The sequence below is a fragment of the Phragmites australis genome, chromosome 3 (genome assembly GCF_958298935.1).
Source record: "Phragmites australis chromosome 3, lpPhrAust1.1, whole genome shotgun sequence".
NCBI classification, from domain to species: domain Eukaryota; kingdom Viridiplantae; phylum Streptophyta; class Magnoliopsida; order Poales; family Poaceae; genus Phragmites; species Phragmites australis.
In genome coordinates, this window is record NC_084923.1 from 5,333,162 (window position 1) to 5,350,361 (window position 17,200).

The following is a 17,200-nucleotide window of genomic DNA, read 5'->3' on the forward strand; positions in this document are numbered from 1 at the left end:
CAGGTCTGCCGATGGCGATGCACTCGTACGATCAAATCTAAAGCAACAGAGGACACCCGATGAGGATCGTGTTGTCGTCGGTCTTCATGCACCCATCGCGCAGGCCACGATACGTCGTAGCCAGCACAGCTAAAGCCCAGCTATATTGCAGGACCTCCATTGGGTCAGCGTCTGCAACCTCTCTGGCGTAAGGGATTATACTCCTCGAGACCGTGTTGTCGTGAGTCTCAGTGAACATGACCCATCCAAACAACCACAGGAAGTACGCCTCTAGATGTCGGGAGATGTCCTCGTTGCCTGCCAATGGGTGGATTGTGTCCGCCTATCAAATAAGGAATAAGTACAAATATATACACCCGTTAATAACGTAAAGGAGATGTCATACCATTAAAAGACATATGTACCACAAACTGAATGAGAAAGGTCATCGTCGGGCTGTGCTTCTCGGTCCTTGAAAAAGGCCTGAACGGGGCTACGTCGTCCCTCCGTTCAACGACGGAGAAGTGGCCCAGCATCTCCCTAAGTCATGTTAGGTTTAGCAGCTGCGCGCTATTAGGTTAGTTTTTAGGCGTACCATACATGCCAACGTTTGTTGTCATCTCTTTATGGTTATGGTCTATTCGCATAACGACGAAAAACCCCATGTCCCATGTAATGTTTATCAGTGTATGTAAACTCCATATCGGGTTATATGATATTTATGCTTTATAACTACTATTGTTTGACAAATTAGATTTTGTATTCTCACAAAGTCACTTCATAAAAAAATCACACACTTTTATACCAATTAAATAAAGAAATATCGACAAAATGATATCCAACTAAAATTAAGAATAGAATGAACCGTTTGGACAGCTGTATGCATAACTACTATTTTTTGCGGATGAATGTGCAATATTTTTCAATTTATAGATACAAATCTATATTAAAAAAACTAATTATACATATATTTTTGTAATTTTATTAAATCGAATATGTCGTTCGGTAGGTGGATACAAATATGTCACTCATTATACGAGCGAGATGAAGTTCTCACCCGTTAAATGGGCGAGATCAAGTTCTCGCTCGCTGAACGGACGAGACATTTCTCTCTCCGGTTATTAAATTTGTTAGGAGTCAAGATCCACAAAATTTTGTCCGTTTAATGGGAGAGACTTTATTCTCGCTAGTTGAATAGATGATGATAGGGTAAATCTCATTATTTTTTAAATAAGCATATAATTTTGAAATATCTGTAATATATATAAAAAGTTCCTCTGTATCTATCACTCGGCTTCGGGCTAGCCCACCGCACCACGGACCCGGGCCGCTCGCCAAATCAGAACGCGCGCCCTCGCTCGCACGGGTCTCTTTGCGAGTTCTCCACGCGTCTCGGCGGCGCAGCGCAAACGGCCTCGCTGTGACGAGCAGCCTGCCCCCGCCTTCGCGGGCCTTCGCCCCGGCCCGGCCTCGCCTCACGCCGCTACGCCGAAAACGGGCAGTCTATTTTGAGCCTCTCGGTGTCAGCGGAAAACGGGCAGATCTAAAAAAAACAAGAGCCACGGTCAGTTTTAGGTTTACAAGCAAGTTATGTTCACAGGACTGGCATCTAACATGTAAATTTGCGAATGAAGTCTTCGCATAAGTTGCTACAAATATATTAACCGAAGTTTCGCTATCTCGTTTGTTACATATGTTGCTACAGATACATTGAAGTTGTTATCCCATCAGAAGTTTCTACACGTCTCGATATAAATTGCTACCATATATATGTTTTGTTACACAGTTGCTATTCAATATTTACCACTGAACATTCACCAAAGTTGCTATTCAATATTTGACAAAGCTGTTACTTAAATATTCGCTGAAGTTGCTCCATGACTTTCGTCGTGAAATCGCCACCATAAAAGCAACAAACAACAACTTATTGTCATGTAAAAAAACTCTTTTAATAATTTCAGTGAATAATTTAATATGGATCTCATTTTGTTGATCTCGTCGCATAGAACATAACGATGTAAACGGGACTTGAAAGGGACGCTGGATGAAAAACTTACGGTGATTTTAAGTGATTGCGATAAACTAACCACTGAGTTGTTTTTTGTATTAGCAGGGGATGGCGTCTTTTTTTAATTAGCGAGGGATGGCATCTTCGGAAACGCGTGGAATTAGGCGCTTGCTTGTGGGAGGAGGGTGGCGGCTTAATGCAGTCCAAAGCGGCAACCATGAACCGCGTTTCTTCCTTCGTCGTTATCCCCTTCTTTCTCCAAATCCAAAGGCGCGAAGTGATGGATAACCACGACTCGTGAGCGTCTGTCTGTTCCTTCACGCAGCGAAGTCCTACATGCAACTGAGGCCGTCCCGACAGGTGAGTTGACAGACACGGACAGAGCCAGGCCACGAGTGTACTGGAGTGGAGCCCACTCGTTTGTAACAGGTACAGAAACACAAAGCGAATTTCGACCCAGTGAGCTGATCTTCCGCCGAATGCGTACTTCGCCCGCTATCCTCCCGCTCGATCGAGATCGTAGAACCGAGATGGACGAATAAAGAGGATAAATAGAAGTCTAAATAATTTTAAAAAAATTGATGATCATTTCTTATTTTTAAATCTAATGTGTCTAACAACTATGTATGGAAACTAGAGAGACACAACTACGTATGAAAATAGAGGGACAAGAATATATTAAAAGACTTATAAAATCAATTTTTCTTTTAGATGAACGTGAGCTCTAGATTTTAGTTAAGGTCATATTAATAGTTGTAGCGTAATAAATCAAATAATTTGAAAAAAAAAACTCCTAAACACAGTATAACTGGCCATTAAAAGAAAGGATTCTTTAAGTTAATAGATCTAAAAGTTTGAAAAGGTTCAAAACTAACTCATATGAGATGATTAATCCTCTAGTAATAAGAAGAATACTTCTAATATGACCTAAAAAGAGAAGCTCTTAAGAAAAACAAAAATAAATCACCAAAAACTTGCACGAAAACATATAAACTAAAAGTAAGACACTAGAAGTAGATGAACTTAAGTATATGTAAAATACTTTCTTTATTAAGCTAAGACGAACATCCTCTTTTAATAAATTATAAAGTATTTTTCTCACAACAACTCTCACCTAAATATAAGTTAAGTACCACTCTCTCCCTCCCCACCTAACATAAGTGAATTGTTCTTAAAACTCTTAAAAACTCTCAAAGGCTCTCCAAGACTCTTGTGTTTTCAGAAATCATGCCCTTCTATTTATAGGATTATGAGACTTATTTAACCATTAAGCAATCACATCATTAAATTGGCCTTCATTTATAATGCATTCTCCCCTACCGTTGGGGCTAGTTTTGTTTGAATTTTTCTACATCTATCGGATAGCCGTGGCGACTTCATGACTTAGCTTCACCTCGACGCCAGCTTCGCGATGATACCACATGCACTCTATCCTCCCGTGATTTTTTAATCCAAACGAGAAAATCGCATTGCACGTTTCTCAAAACTTGACTCACAACCACTTACTTACAGCTTAAGCGAGTCTTCTGATATCGCCACGTGTCCTCTGTCTTACGATCTTTAACGCCGATAAATCTCCCTCACTCTCGATTCTTTGGGCCATATTTTCACTTGCACCGGTATCCTTTTTGCTTGACTTTATCAATACGATGTCTCCATTCTCCTTATCATACTTTGCTTGACCTCTAAGTATACAACTAGTATCATCTTTGACTACGTCCGACTCCCTCGATTGTCCAACACTAAGTTCTCCACTTAGCACGCTCACTCTATTTTCTCTATAATTTTAGTTAGTTACGATCATAATTGTAATATATAACTATGTTTATACAATCTCAAAATTATCTAACTAAATTAACATCATTATGTATCACTTATCATATATGAATTAAGACATGTTTCAACTTGATTTATTATATATTTATGCGACGCGACGCTGATTCTGATTACGACAGTGTAATAGAGGCAATTGCCACATTAACCGCAAGCCTTGAATGCTAATGTTTCTCTTGCCAATCGATCAAAGCAAGCTGATGGATTACATACATGCTGGCTTCTGTTGGAGGCAGCATCGAATCCTAACTGTCGACTGCAGAATCGATTCTAGAGTACTGCTGCACTACCCTACCGCAAGGGCAGACTAATAGTTTAGCACAAGTTGGCACGAACTTGTCAAGTTAATCAGCGTGATCGAGCTGGCCCAGCTGTCTGTTGACGCAATCTGATTGGTCCAGCTACCTGGTCCACGTGTATACATCACGGTTCAAGCTGAACTACAGAATGTGTGTCGTTGCGACTTGGTAACTCGATCGATGATTAATTATTCCGTCTGCGCGATGGATTGTGTGACACGAGCTTGTAAATAAACGGGAATTAGTCTAATCACGTGTCAATTGAGCTCGCTAGTTACCCGGGCTAAGCTTAGCTTGTAGAGCATGACACGCCGCTATCAGTTCCGTCCAAGAAATGGCCAAACCATCCATCCGAAGTACGTGCGTGACATTAACATTAGCTTCTTTTCTAACTAAGGGTTTGTTTATTTGGATTTTTATTTTTCTTTTTTTTAAAAGACTATGCTTTTAGTTTTTTTAAAAAAAACTGTATTTTTTATTTTTTCAAACTTTTTTTGAATTTTAGCTATCGACTTTTATAATAAATTTTTAATTTTTTAAACTATCACTTCTAAGAAAATTATTTTTAAATAGCTTGTCAGCTTCTAATTTATTTTCTCGAAAGAAGACTTTTAATTTATCAAAAATCACTTTTTAATAATCGCATTTATTTAACATTCTAACTTCTGACATAAAAAAAAAACAGAAACAAAAGCTCAAACTAACAGCCCTATATATATAAACCACGCGTTAAGCAAGCGATGAGATAATGTCATCGATCACATCAACCTCAGGATTATTCATGCGCTGTTTCAGATACTTTCCCACATGCATGTACTCATCGACTTGAGCTACTCTAATACTAATCAATAGCAGCACGATAACAACCGCGCTTTTAGCGGTTACGTTTGTCGGAATGTACTACGTATGTCCCTGCCTCTAACCGTAATTAAAAACTTGAAGATTAAATCACATGGTGAAATTCCATTAGGAGACCATATGATTAAGGGAGATTTATTTTTCAGACCCCTTTTTCTGGATAAATCTGGCACGTCCGATCTCGATCTAACGGATCTTGTGTTTTCTTCTTTCTCCAGTCGAGCACACCCTCTCTCTTCTACACCACGCAGGCGTATGCTCCCCCACCCTCCTCGTTTTCTACTATCTCTGAACGGCTCCCCCACAGCTGGATGTGCCGTTACCGCTCATCATTATGCTAATCAAGCTATTTTCGTGCTTCCTCTCGCCAACACCGCCCTCAGATCACTTGTAGCTCTGATGGTACCACTGCCGCCTCATTGCACCATCACATCACCACCCACCACTCGTCTGACCGCCTCTCCAAACATCCTCTAAACTCAACACTCGGTGAGCCCACCCCAAACCCTAATTCCCCTCTCCCTTAACGGCACTATCGATTAAAATCGCATGTTTACACCGTATACTAAAACCGTTTGAGATTTCAATCCCCTAATCATTAGGATGTGTGTATGATTAAACGATCATGTTAGCCTCATGCAAAAAAATAATAATTAAACACGAGTTTTAAGTGAGTTCTGTACAATTATTTCCTGAGCTGGAACATATGCATGAACATGTTGCGTCAATTCCAAGCATATGTACGAAGATCTTCTGCGTTAGGACCGATGTACTCCGGTTGAAACCATTGCATGCATTAGTAAAACCAGGTTGATTCATAACATAACAAGGTTCAATTAGCCAACCTATTTTGACTTGACCATGTAGTTTTCGAAAGGGAAGTAAGCATTAAAAAATTTAGCGCGAGTGACACGGACAGGTCGATGGGGGCATGTTCTGGTAGTTGTTGAGCTAACTGAATCGATCGCTGGCGACATCGAGATCGATTTTATTTTGCTTGGTTAAAATAAGGGACTACACTACGAAGTGGTGAGCAGTGAGCACGACGTACGCCACAAGATGTTAATAATTTGTTCTCGATTAGTCTGGGTTTCAGGGGCTGTTTGGTTCACAACCCCCTATACCGAGCCAAATTTTGGTGATGACAAAATCTGGTTAGGGCCAAGGGACTGTTTGGTTAGAGGCCAAATAGAGCTGAGTTAGATTTTATTTGTACTTTGAAAATTTGACTTTCATTTAATTTGAGGTTAAAATTTAGTTATATTTTGAAAATAATTGGTTGGCCAATTATAGCGTTTTTGGTAAATCTCGGATGGTTTTATCATCTACAAAAATTTTGATCAGTCAAATTTTAACTTGATCTCAAACTAAACACTATTTTAACAGCTAAAATTTAGCACTGCCTTAATTTAAACTCTCACTACCGGAAACAGCCCCTTTGCCGAGTGCCTCAGGCACTCGGCAAAGTACGATATACACTCGGCAAATCCTTTGCCGAGTGCTACACTCGGCAAAGGGCGTTCGGTAAACAGTTTATCGGCAAAGACCTTTTTGCCGAGTGCACTTTATCGGGCACTCGGCAAAGGATTTGCCGAGCGCTAATCTGACACTCGGCAAAGGTCTCCTCTTTGCCGAGTGCCAGTGAAAGCGGCACTCGGCAAAGTACATTTTGTTTGCCGAGTGTCTGGACCGTGGCACTCGGCAAAGCATTGTAATTTTGCCGAGTGCAATGGACATTGCACTCGGCAAAGAATTGTCACTTTGCCGAGTGCAATGGCCATTGCACTCGGCAAAGTGACTGATAACAGCCTTCTTTTTTTTGTTTTTTACATTCCATCCAAACAAACAGAAGATATATATAACAAACATCACCAACATCACATATATATCATCAACAGCACATTTATGTCACCAACACCACATATATATCACAAACGTCACATGTCTCACAATATATCACAAATAAGTTTATAATTAATCCAAGAGGTCCATCATCTACAACCATAATTGCAAATAGATGTACCATTAACAACCACAAGTATCATAAGCAAGATGGTCAACGAAACTGATTTGGTGAAGGATTCGCTGAAGCATTAGGATCGTTCGATGCCGCCGATTGATTCTGCACAAAGGAGAAGAGATTGCATGTGTGAGACAAGATAAATATATAACATACATGAATAAAACTTTCATACTCCACTAGATTTGACCGTAAGCATGAACATACAAACTAAAACATTTATACTCACAGGAGTAGAATAGGGAGGATGTGGAGGTGGAGCGAATAGATAGGTGGCGGAGCTACACCCGTAGCAGCGCCAATACTTTGCATGTACTGAAGAATCTCCACCATCCTCCGCTGCTCGGCCTCCCGCTCGGCCTCCACCCTCTCCATCGTCGCTTGCATTTGCTCCCGTATCCTCCTCTCTTGTTCCAGCTGGGCCTACAATATATTCACCCTAATGTTACAATAATGCAAAGGAAAGGTATGAAAAAACCAATGAACGATGAATAAACTAGGAATAACCTCGAGTGCCTCCACCCGGTGCTGTGAAGTGTCCTTCCGAGGTCGTATGGCCGGGCTCGTGCTCGTGTTGCTTGCTCGAATCTGGGAGAGACTGGGAGTAGCGGCCGAGTCGATTGCGCCGTCGCCAATCCAGTATCGCCCATGCTTCTTTCCTCCTCCCGCCCTCATGACGACTTCTCCATCAAGGTCCTCGGTGCTCGGATCGTACTCTGGCCCATGGACCTCCCTTGCCATCGATGTGTACTCACTAAGACGGTTGTGGACGGTCGCATTGCTGTACGCCTCGGGCCCGTCCTCCGGGTTGTAGTCGACGTCGGAAGTCGCCTTGCCCTTATGGGCCATAGCAAATGCCTTGAAGATGGAGCAAGGCTGGCCACCATGTGATGCCGACTGCGAGAAAAATAGCAAGATGATTAGAAATCATGCAGAATTGAGCGTTAGAATAAATAAATGAATTCGCGTACCCATGTTTGTGCGTATCCGCTGAGGTTGCGGCTGCCTTGATGGTGTGCGACACCTGGCATCATCAAACGCCGCTCCCGGCACAAGTTGTGCGTCTCCTCCCACTCGCGTGAGCACCACTTGTCCACCATCTGTTCCCAGCACTGGGGATGCGCGGCGCACCAATAAGGAATCATCTACATGCCATTAAGTACATGACATATCAGAAGATGAAATTAAGCCTTCTTAATCTCAAGAGGAATCAGTATTAATGTTCTGTATTTACCTGCAGGTACTGGTCCCGGGTCAGCGTCATGGTTCTTGCGTCCCTTTTGGTGACCTTCGTTCCAACGACGGTCCCGTGGTAAGTTACGACGGCCTGGATGCGCGCCTCGTAATGCATGTCCACGACGAGTTTTTTGCAGCATTTGGTAGCCACCGCATCCGCCCTAGCCTCATGTCCGTCCTGGCATCTAAAGAAATCCTGCATACAAACACGATGTATCCATTCATTATTTCAAGAATGTCCAATAAATACGATGTATTGAGCAATGTAGTGCGGGGAAGACTTACCCACAGCTCTTGCTTCACCCGCTCCGCCTTGTTGTTGAATACCCTGCGGGCCCGATCTGCAGCATCGGGGGCGGCGGCGTAGTGGTCAAACGAGTAGGCCGGCCCCGTCACTCCGGCGTACTCAACCAGGCCAGGGAAGTGCTCCTTGCACAGAAGACCGAGGATGCCATTGACTTGGCGTGTGTGAGCACCTCCACTCACCACAATCGTCCAGTTCCTGCCCAAGTGATTAAGAAAAATTATTAATTTCTATTTTGATTTTCAACATATCATATAAAGTAGTGATAACATCTAAAGTTACTTACTTTTCCCCCTCGGGTCGAATCAGCGGGCGTCTCTCACGAGGTATCGGTCGCTGAGGGAGGCTTGCGGGACCTCGCAAGTAGACGCTCGACGAACTAGAGGAAGCGGAACCCCCTGCTGTCGCCTCCTCCTCGTCGTCCTCCTGCGCCTCCTCGTCCTCCTCCTGTGCCTCCTCGGACTCCTCCTGGGGCACCTGCTCCTCCTCCTCCTCACGCGACGGGGCGGCAGGCGACGTCTCCTTCCTGCGGCTGCTCGTCCTCCTACTCTCCCCCGATGCAGCGGTCATTGTCCTTCGGTACAAGGACGTTAGCTTCCTCATCCCACCGCCCACCATCTTTGTTCAATCACCTGCAATTAAGAAGAGTAAACCAATAAGCACATATAAACAAGAAGTCCTTAGAAAGAGATGTAAAATAAACAAAACGTAATTACAAAATAACATAGTATTACATGTATTAGAAATATTCTTCATGATCGGGATTAGCTGGATCATAAGTCTCATCATCACTATCAATCATGTCGAAATAATCAACACTATCCGAATGAGCAATGTTGCCATTGTCATTGTCCAAATGTAATCGCTCAAGCATTTGTAAGTCCTTCACATTTTGCACCTCATCTCCAACGTCCTCTTCAATAACCGTTTCATTGTCTACTTCCATTCCGATCGCTTCGGTTAAGTCTATCTCAAACCTCCCTTCTAGTCCCTCTTCTTGAAAGAACTCTCCGTCATATGTGTTTGGGTCTAAGTTGTAATCTTCATCGTTTGGGACAGGCACTTTACCGTGTGGCGATACCCTGTGCACAATATCCCAACCCTTAAGATGCCTTCTGGTTTGACACGCATAGGGGAGATAATAAACTTGCGTGGCCTGTTGGGCCACAATATAGACATCGTCTCCTGGTAAGACGGAATCCTGTCGAATTTCGACTAAGCCAAGATTACAATATGTCCGTCTCGTTACTTCAGGATCAAACCAATGGCATTTTAATATGACGGGATTAAAAGGTTCGGAACCATGAAACTTGAGTTCGTATATTTCTTCAATTCTTCCATAATACTCGACCTCATCAACGCCGCGCGTAAAAACTCCGGAACTTGTGGTTCTTCGATTGGGCCGACTCTGCTCGTAGCTTGTTGTGCGAAAGCGATATCCATTCACGTCATAACTAGAAAATGACCTGACCCTATAGGCAAAGCCATCAGCAACCTGTCTCAACTCGGCACACATAGACGCATCCCTCTGGCCCTACAAGCTCAAGCAGGATACATTGTTATATTATTCGCACGTACGAGTAACTAGGAATGTCAAACTAAGTACGAGCTAAATTGGACGGTACCTTCCGTTTGAACCAAGAAATGAAATCGGGCATTCCATTACCCGCACCCTGTCTAAGAAGGGTATCTACCTGCTGCGGGGTAGGATCCCTTGATTTACGCCAGAATTCATGAAGAAATTCCCTGTACCAACGAGAAACAAGGGGGTTAGATGCAGAATAGTGACGGCGTATTTAACAAGTTCGTTGAGAACTTACTGCATGTACGGCGCCACTTCGTCAAGGTTGGTCAACACGTATAGCATGATATGGCGCCACTCTTCATGATTCAAGGTCTTGGGGGTTGATGCACTTGCGCTTCCGAGTTGCCCTCGGAAAAGGCTGAGGTTCGATTCATTTTCGCCAGCATTGTAACGAGGGGGTGGATTATGCACGCTAGGGAGGTTGTCACCATAGTATGTTGTTGTGAAGTTCGCCACCTCCTCCAGAATGTATGCCTCTGCAATGGAAGCCTCGATTTTGCATTTATTTCTACATTTCTTTCGAAGAACCTTTAGACATCTCTCGATTGGATAGCACCAACGGCCCTGCACGGGCCCCCCCATTCGTGCCTCGTACGGGAGGTGCAAAATCAAATGCTGCATCGGATTGAAGAAGCCGGGTGGAAAGATCTTCTCCAACTTACAGAGCAACACAGGTGCCATTTTTTCCAAGTCAGCAATCACGGTCCGAGATAACTCCTTGGCACAAAGCTGGCGAAAGAAATAGCTCAACTCTGCTAGCACTAGCCAGACATGCTCAGGGACATAGCCCCGAACCATCGCCGGAAGAAGCCGCTCAATCCATATATGGTAGTCATGACTCTTCATCCCTAAGACTCGCATAGTAGATAAGTTCACTCCCCTCCTCAGATTAGCTGCATACCCATCAGGGAACATTAACGTCTGGATCCATTCTAGTACTTCCCTCCTTTGAGGCTTGCTCAAGACAAAATCGGCCTTAGGCCTTCTCCATGTCTTGCCGCGACTAGGAGGCTTCATATGTTGGTTTGGTCTATCGCATATCGTTGCCAGATCCACTCTAGCCTTAACGTTGTCCTTTGACTTGTCAGGAATGTCCATGATTGTTGCCCAAAGTGCCTCGGCAACATTCTTTTCAGTGTGCATTACATCAATGTTGTGTGGAAGGAGAAGGTCATCAAAATAGGGGAGCCGAGTCAAGCCCGACTTATGAGTCCACATATGTTGCTCACCATATCCCACAAAACCACCTTCTGGATTGACCACGAGACCATCTATCTGTTCACGAACCGTGGCACCAGTCATTATCGGTGGTGCAGGGTCTGTCACTACGACACCTTTCGTAAAGTTCTTGATGTCTCGTCTGAATGCATGGTCAAGAGGGAGGAATTGCCGATGTTTGTCGAACGATGAATACTTGCCACCCTTCTGCATATTTCTAACCGTATCTCTTTCGAACGGGAGACGCCTAACTGGGTTACGTGATCTACAACATGATACGGAAAGAGGGGTTATACCTAGGGGGCGGTGGAGTCAGGCGACGTGGTGCAGGCAGTCTCGCAGCGCCAAGGAAGGCGATCGGGGTCGCCGAGGTACTCCGGCGCCGCTCCGACTGGCTCTTCTCTGCCAAAAAAGAAATATAAAACTGTTAATACAAAATTTCGGCAGCACCTCCCCTGCACGGTGAGGTTTCCAAAACCTGCAACAAAACCAACGGCACGATAGCCGACATGCACATATATATGAACGGCACGATGGCCGACATCCACAAGATTATATCCAACCGCATACATATAACAATATCACAATCACTCCTACGACTACTTTGACTACCACCACAACTACTTTACCACTACTACTACCGCAACCATTAGTAATACTACGACGACGACGGTATGGCATACCTAGTGATACGGAAACGTCGGGAACGTGACAACGACGACCGGAGCGCCTCCTCCTCCTCCTTCTTCTTCCTCCTTCCTCCTTCTTCCTCCTCCTTCTTCTCTTCCTCCTTCTTCCTCCTCCTCCTTCTCTCCCTCCTTCTTCCTCCTCTCCTTCCCTTCCTCCTTCTTCCTCCTCTCCTCCTCCTCCTCTCTTTCCTCCTTCTTCTTCCTCCTTCTTCCTCCTCTCCTTCCATTCCTCCTTCTTCCTCCTCTCCTCCTCCTCCTGTCTTTCTCCTCCTCCTCCGGCGGCGCGTGGCGGCGGGCGCGGCAGCGCTGGCGCGGGCGCAGGGGCCGGCGGCGGCGGGCGCGGGCGGCGCGGGGGCCGGCGGCGGCGGGCGCGGGCGGCGCGGGGCCGGCGGCGCAGGGGCCGGCGGCGGCGGGCGCGGGCGGCGCTGGCGCGCTGGCGGGCGCGGCGTTAGGGGCCGGCGGCGGCGGGCGCGCTGGCGGGCGCGGCGGCAGGGGCCGGCAGCGGCGGGCGCGGGAGCGGGCGCGGGCGGCGGCGGCGGCGGGTGCGCGTGCGTGCGTGCGTGCGTGCGGGCCGGCTGGGCCGGGTACTTAAATCCCTGCTTTGCCGAGTGCCCCCGATCTGGCACTCGGCAAAGAGGGGTTTTTTAAAAAACAGGTGCAAATTCTTTGCCGAGTGCCCCAGATCTGGCACTCGGCAAAGAAAACAGGGATTTTTTTAAAAAAAATTCAGGGGCTTTGCCGAGTGCCAGACTTCTGGCACTCGGCAAATAGGGTATTTGCCGAGTGCCAGACTTCTGGCACTCGGCAAAGAGGGTCTTTGCCGAGTGTAATTTTTTAACACTCGGCAAACCCTAATTTTTTTCCCCCTTTTGGCCTCCAAATTTTTTCTACAGCCCTCATGCAGTACCTGGTACTCCATGTTCCAATGTGGCATATTTCTCGGACTTTTTCTATATTTCTTTAATTCATTTCAATTAATTGAATTTTCTTGGATAATTCAAATTATAACTGCTAGTCATTCGAATAATGGAAAAAAATGAATGGAAAAATGATATTCATGTTATTTAGTATATTGTGAGACCGTATCCAGGAACAGACCACCAATTTCTAATATCAAGGTCACGAAACATGACCACGAACTTGCGATCGAGTTGTTTTTAAATTGTATAAAAAGCAAACAAAGTCCGAAAATCTTGAAACTTGTCAAGATATCATGATATCATATGTGGAGGCTGTCATAAAAATTTGAGAAGGTTTTAAGCAAGTTATCACGTACGATGCTTGCAAACCGAAGAATCTCCGAAGAAGTTGCTTACAACCTTGCTGAGATTCTTCGGTTTGCAAGCATCGTACGTGATAACTTGCTTAAAACCTTCTCAAATTTTTATGACAGCCTCCACATATGAAATCATGATATCTTGACAAGTTTCAAGATTTTCGGACTTTATTTGCTTTTTATACAATTTAAAAACAACTCGATCACAAGTTCGTGGTCATGTTTCGTGACCTTGATATTCGAAATTGGTGGTCTGTTCCTGGATACGGTCTCACAATATACTAAATAACATGAATATCATTTTTCCATTCATTTTTTTCCATTATTCGAATGACTAGCAGTTATAATTTGAATTATCCAAGAAAATTCAATTAATTGAAATGAATTAAAGAAATATAGAAAAAGTCCGATAAATATGCCACATTGGAACATGGAGTACCAGGTACTGTATGAGGGCTGTAGAAAAAATTTGGAGGCCAAAAGGGGGGAAAAAATTAGAGTTTGCCGAGTGCTTGCTCTCTGACACTCGGCAAAGATACTCCTTTGCCGAGTGTCCTATTTCTGGCACTCTGCAAAGAGGGTCTTTGCCGAGTGCCAGATGTTTGCCGAGTGCTTTACCTCTGGAACTCGGCAAAGATACTCCTTTGCCGAGTGTCCTATTTCTGGCACTCGGCAAAGAGGGTCTTTGCCGAGTGCCAGATGTTTGCCGAGTGCTTTACCTCTGGAACTCGGCAAAGACCCTCTTTGCCGAGTGTCCGATAAAAAGCACTCGGCAAAGCATGGGACACTCGGCAAAGACGCCGTCTCCGGTAGTGTCTAGCCAAATTTTAGCTTGTTCCGTTAGGGTCAAAAACCAAATTGCTCCTCAGCTTTTATATAAACTAGCAACGTCAGTTCACATTAGTGGTAGCTACATCCTCTCAAAAAAAGAAAAATTTAGTGCTAGCTGCACATTTGTGTTTTCTATTGTATTCTTCGTAGCTAAGTATATGCACAGCTAGTTCCTTTTTTTTTTTAGTAGTATGCCAATAATAAAACGGTTGACCTTTACCATTTTATTTGTCTGGAACGGTTTGGAACATGCAAATATTCTCCATTGGGTGCGTTGCACAATAATGGTTACCGCACTCGTTTTTCTCGTGTACGCTGTTACGCTGTTTTCACAAGTGCAGTATGTAATTAAGGATGATTCATTTGTGCCAGCAAATGGCAATGATGCAGCCATGTATATATATACTGCAACAAAACAAGGTTAGCATCATGATGAACCATCTAAATCAGCGTGCAAGTCTGAATAAGAGAGACTCGAAGATGATAGCAGGGGCGGATCCAAGGAACGGGTGGCCGGGTGACCCCTACTTTTTCGCAACAAATGAAACTCCATTACAAGTGAACTGTGACTAATACCCTAGTGTTGATATTCTTTTTTAAAATAGCTCTATGCGTAAACTACGAGACTTATGATTGGTGTCAACTTGGTGAACCATCTAAATCAGCGTCTTTCTCGTCGTCACCCCACCTCATGGAACCCGTGCACAATCTCTACCCTGCCAGTTAACTGGTAAGTAACACGAAGTTATGCACATCAAGCAACTGCTTTATGTATTTTTTTTTCTTGCCAAGGGGTTGGATTTATATTAAAGCAGAGAACAGTACATCTCTATTTTACAGAACAAACTCCAGGAAAAAAATACATTCGAATTTAACCAAACAGTAGACTTCTTCTTTCTCCATTAGCACCGTGTCGAAAGCCTCGCTGACAGAAACCAAAGCGAACGTACTACTGTCTACTGCTGATTGCACACTTCAGTGCCTTGTGTCAGTCTTAACCAAAGGTCCCCTTTTTTTCTCTTGAAACTTCCAGAATTTGCAGATGTTAAGCTGCAAGACTAGTAGAGAAACACTTTATGAACTTATCAAGAACACTACTGCCCCTCAGGCCTCAACCTCTTGAACTCGAAAAAAAAAAGAATATTAGAATTAGGTGAAAAGTACCATAAATAATTGTAGGCTTGCTACTTCCGGAGCCACCTACCAAAAAGAGACATGCATAAAAGAAGCTCTGTGCCCGGCACGATGGCTATCAGCGATCAATCTCTGCTGCATGGCCATGCACGCGGTCACTTGTTCCCCTCCTAATCCATGTGGAAAAGGGAGCGACACACATGCAACACTCCACAATGCGTTCGTAGATGCAGCAAAGCAGGTCAAAAGAGGGACAGAGCAAGAACCAAAAGGAGAAGGCGCATCGAAAAGGCTTCTCGCGAACGCATGTACGTGATTCACTGCTCGTGCTCGATCTGCCCTGCATCCAACAGACCAACACCTATCTGGAATCTATCAGAGACAGAGAGGTTAAACTGAAAAGTAGCCACGTATTTTTTTTTTTTTTAAAGTTGGGCTTGGATCATATAAACACGGGGATGTTGATGTGCTAATTAACTTGTAGATAAGCACTGTGTTTTATGGACTGTTGCATCGCCTGCTTATCGTCAGTGTCAATGCTTTTAACTGAAAAAAAAAGATTTGCATTCAGAATTATTAGCTTCTTAGTTAAATGTACTATTCTAGATGCTGGTTTTATTAAGCACATATGCTGCCATTTTTGTAGGGTTGAGTGAGAAAATGATTTTTCAGTGGTCATAGAGAATAAATAGACCGGTGATGCTATTGACGCCACACATGTAAAGAGAACAATACTTCATTTTCAATTCAAGCAGTTGGATGATTGACTGTGAATTGCACTGTATGGTAACAACGATGAAATCCTTATCCTGTACTAGCAACTGTACAACGACTTAGCAAAATTCTGTAGTAAAAGCTGACCAACTGATTTTGAATAACATCTTATTGGTCAGTGATTGTATATGCTCATCTTGTCATAGGGAATTAAGCTGAAGTAGCTTTAAGTTTCTTGGTCCTTTTTCGGAAAGTGGCATCTTGCTTGCACGTCTGTTCTCTCTTCTCGTCTTTGTCAGCGTTGCATTAACAGTACCATATGGGATGTTTGCTCCTCCAGGACCTGAAGGTACCAAATCCAATGTCCTGCAGTTCAATTGGATCTAAATCCTCCGACTTCACCTGGTAAAATCAGAGAAAAACAGTGATTTGTAAGAAGTAAATAGTAGTCTAACGTCAAACACTGTAGCAACTGTGATGTAATACTTAAGGTGTCCACAAAATTACTGTACCACCACGTACCATCTATATAGGATCCACTTCACTGTGAAGGTAGAGGATCTCATTCCGTTTCAATCCAGGCTAATGCTATTGTACCGCTACTAATCTGTTCTGAAGTTTGTCATAGACATGCATTTTCCTCTCTTTTCTAATTTACTCGCCATCATTGGCATTCATAATGGGGACATAAAAATAATTTGTTGTCGATTAGTCCGGGTCTCAGCTTTTAAATAAACTAGCAACGTCAGTCCACATTAGTGCTAACTACACCTTTGTGTTTTCTATTGTATTATTCGTAGCTAAGTGCATGTACAGCTAGTTCATATTATTTTCTTTTAGTGTGTGAAGTTCACCTTTTTACAAAATCAACCGTTTGAGGCATGCGAATCTTCCCCGTTGGGACGTTGGGTGCACTGCACAGTCATTTCTCTCGTGTATGCTGTTTTCACAAGTAATTAACGATGATTAATTTGTGCACGGAGAAGGGCAATGATGCATTCCTGAATCAATTAGAGATCCATCTGCAACCATATATATATATATACTGTAATAAAACAAAATAGCTCACACTATAAAATAAGTTATTTGAAAAGTTAGTTAATGAGTAATAAACTGAAACAAACCGAGTAAAGGAAACTGTAAAGCCAGCACCTAGAGATACAAAAAAAGATACGGTTCCTTCAATGATTACACGGTTTTGCCACTCACTCCTCCC

General features: G+C 43.7%; 1 protein-coding gene across 1 annotated transcript; it reads right to left on the reverse strand.

The window, feature by feature from the left end:
* Positions 1 to 9,272: 9,272 nt before the first annotated feature.
* LOC133911744 (uncharacterized) lies at positions 9,273 to 10,939 on the reverse strand. Its single transcript, XM_062354130.1, has 2 exons — positions 10,358 to 10,939; positions 9,273 to 10,283 (listed from the first exon to the last, which is right to left on the reverse strand). The coding sequence occupies exons 1-2, from the start codon at positions 10,918 to 10,920 to the stop codon at positions 10,136 to 10,138; spliced, it is 711 nt and encodes a 236-aa protein (XP_062210114.1). The 5' UTR covers positions 10,921 to 10,939; the 3' UTR covers positions 9,273 to 10,135.
* Positions 10,940 to 17,200: the final 6,261 nt, after the last annotated feature.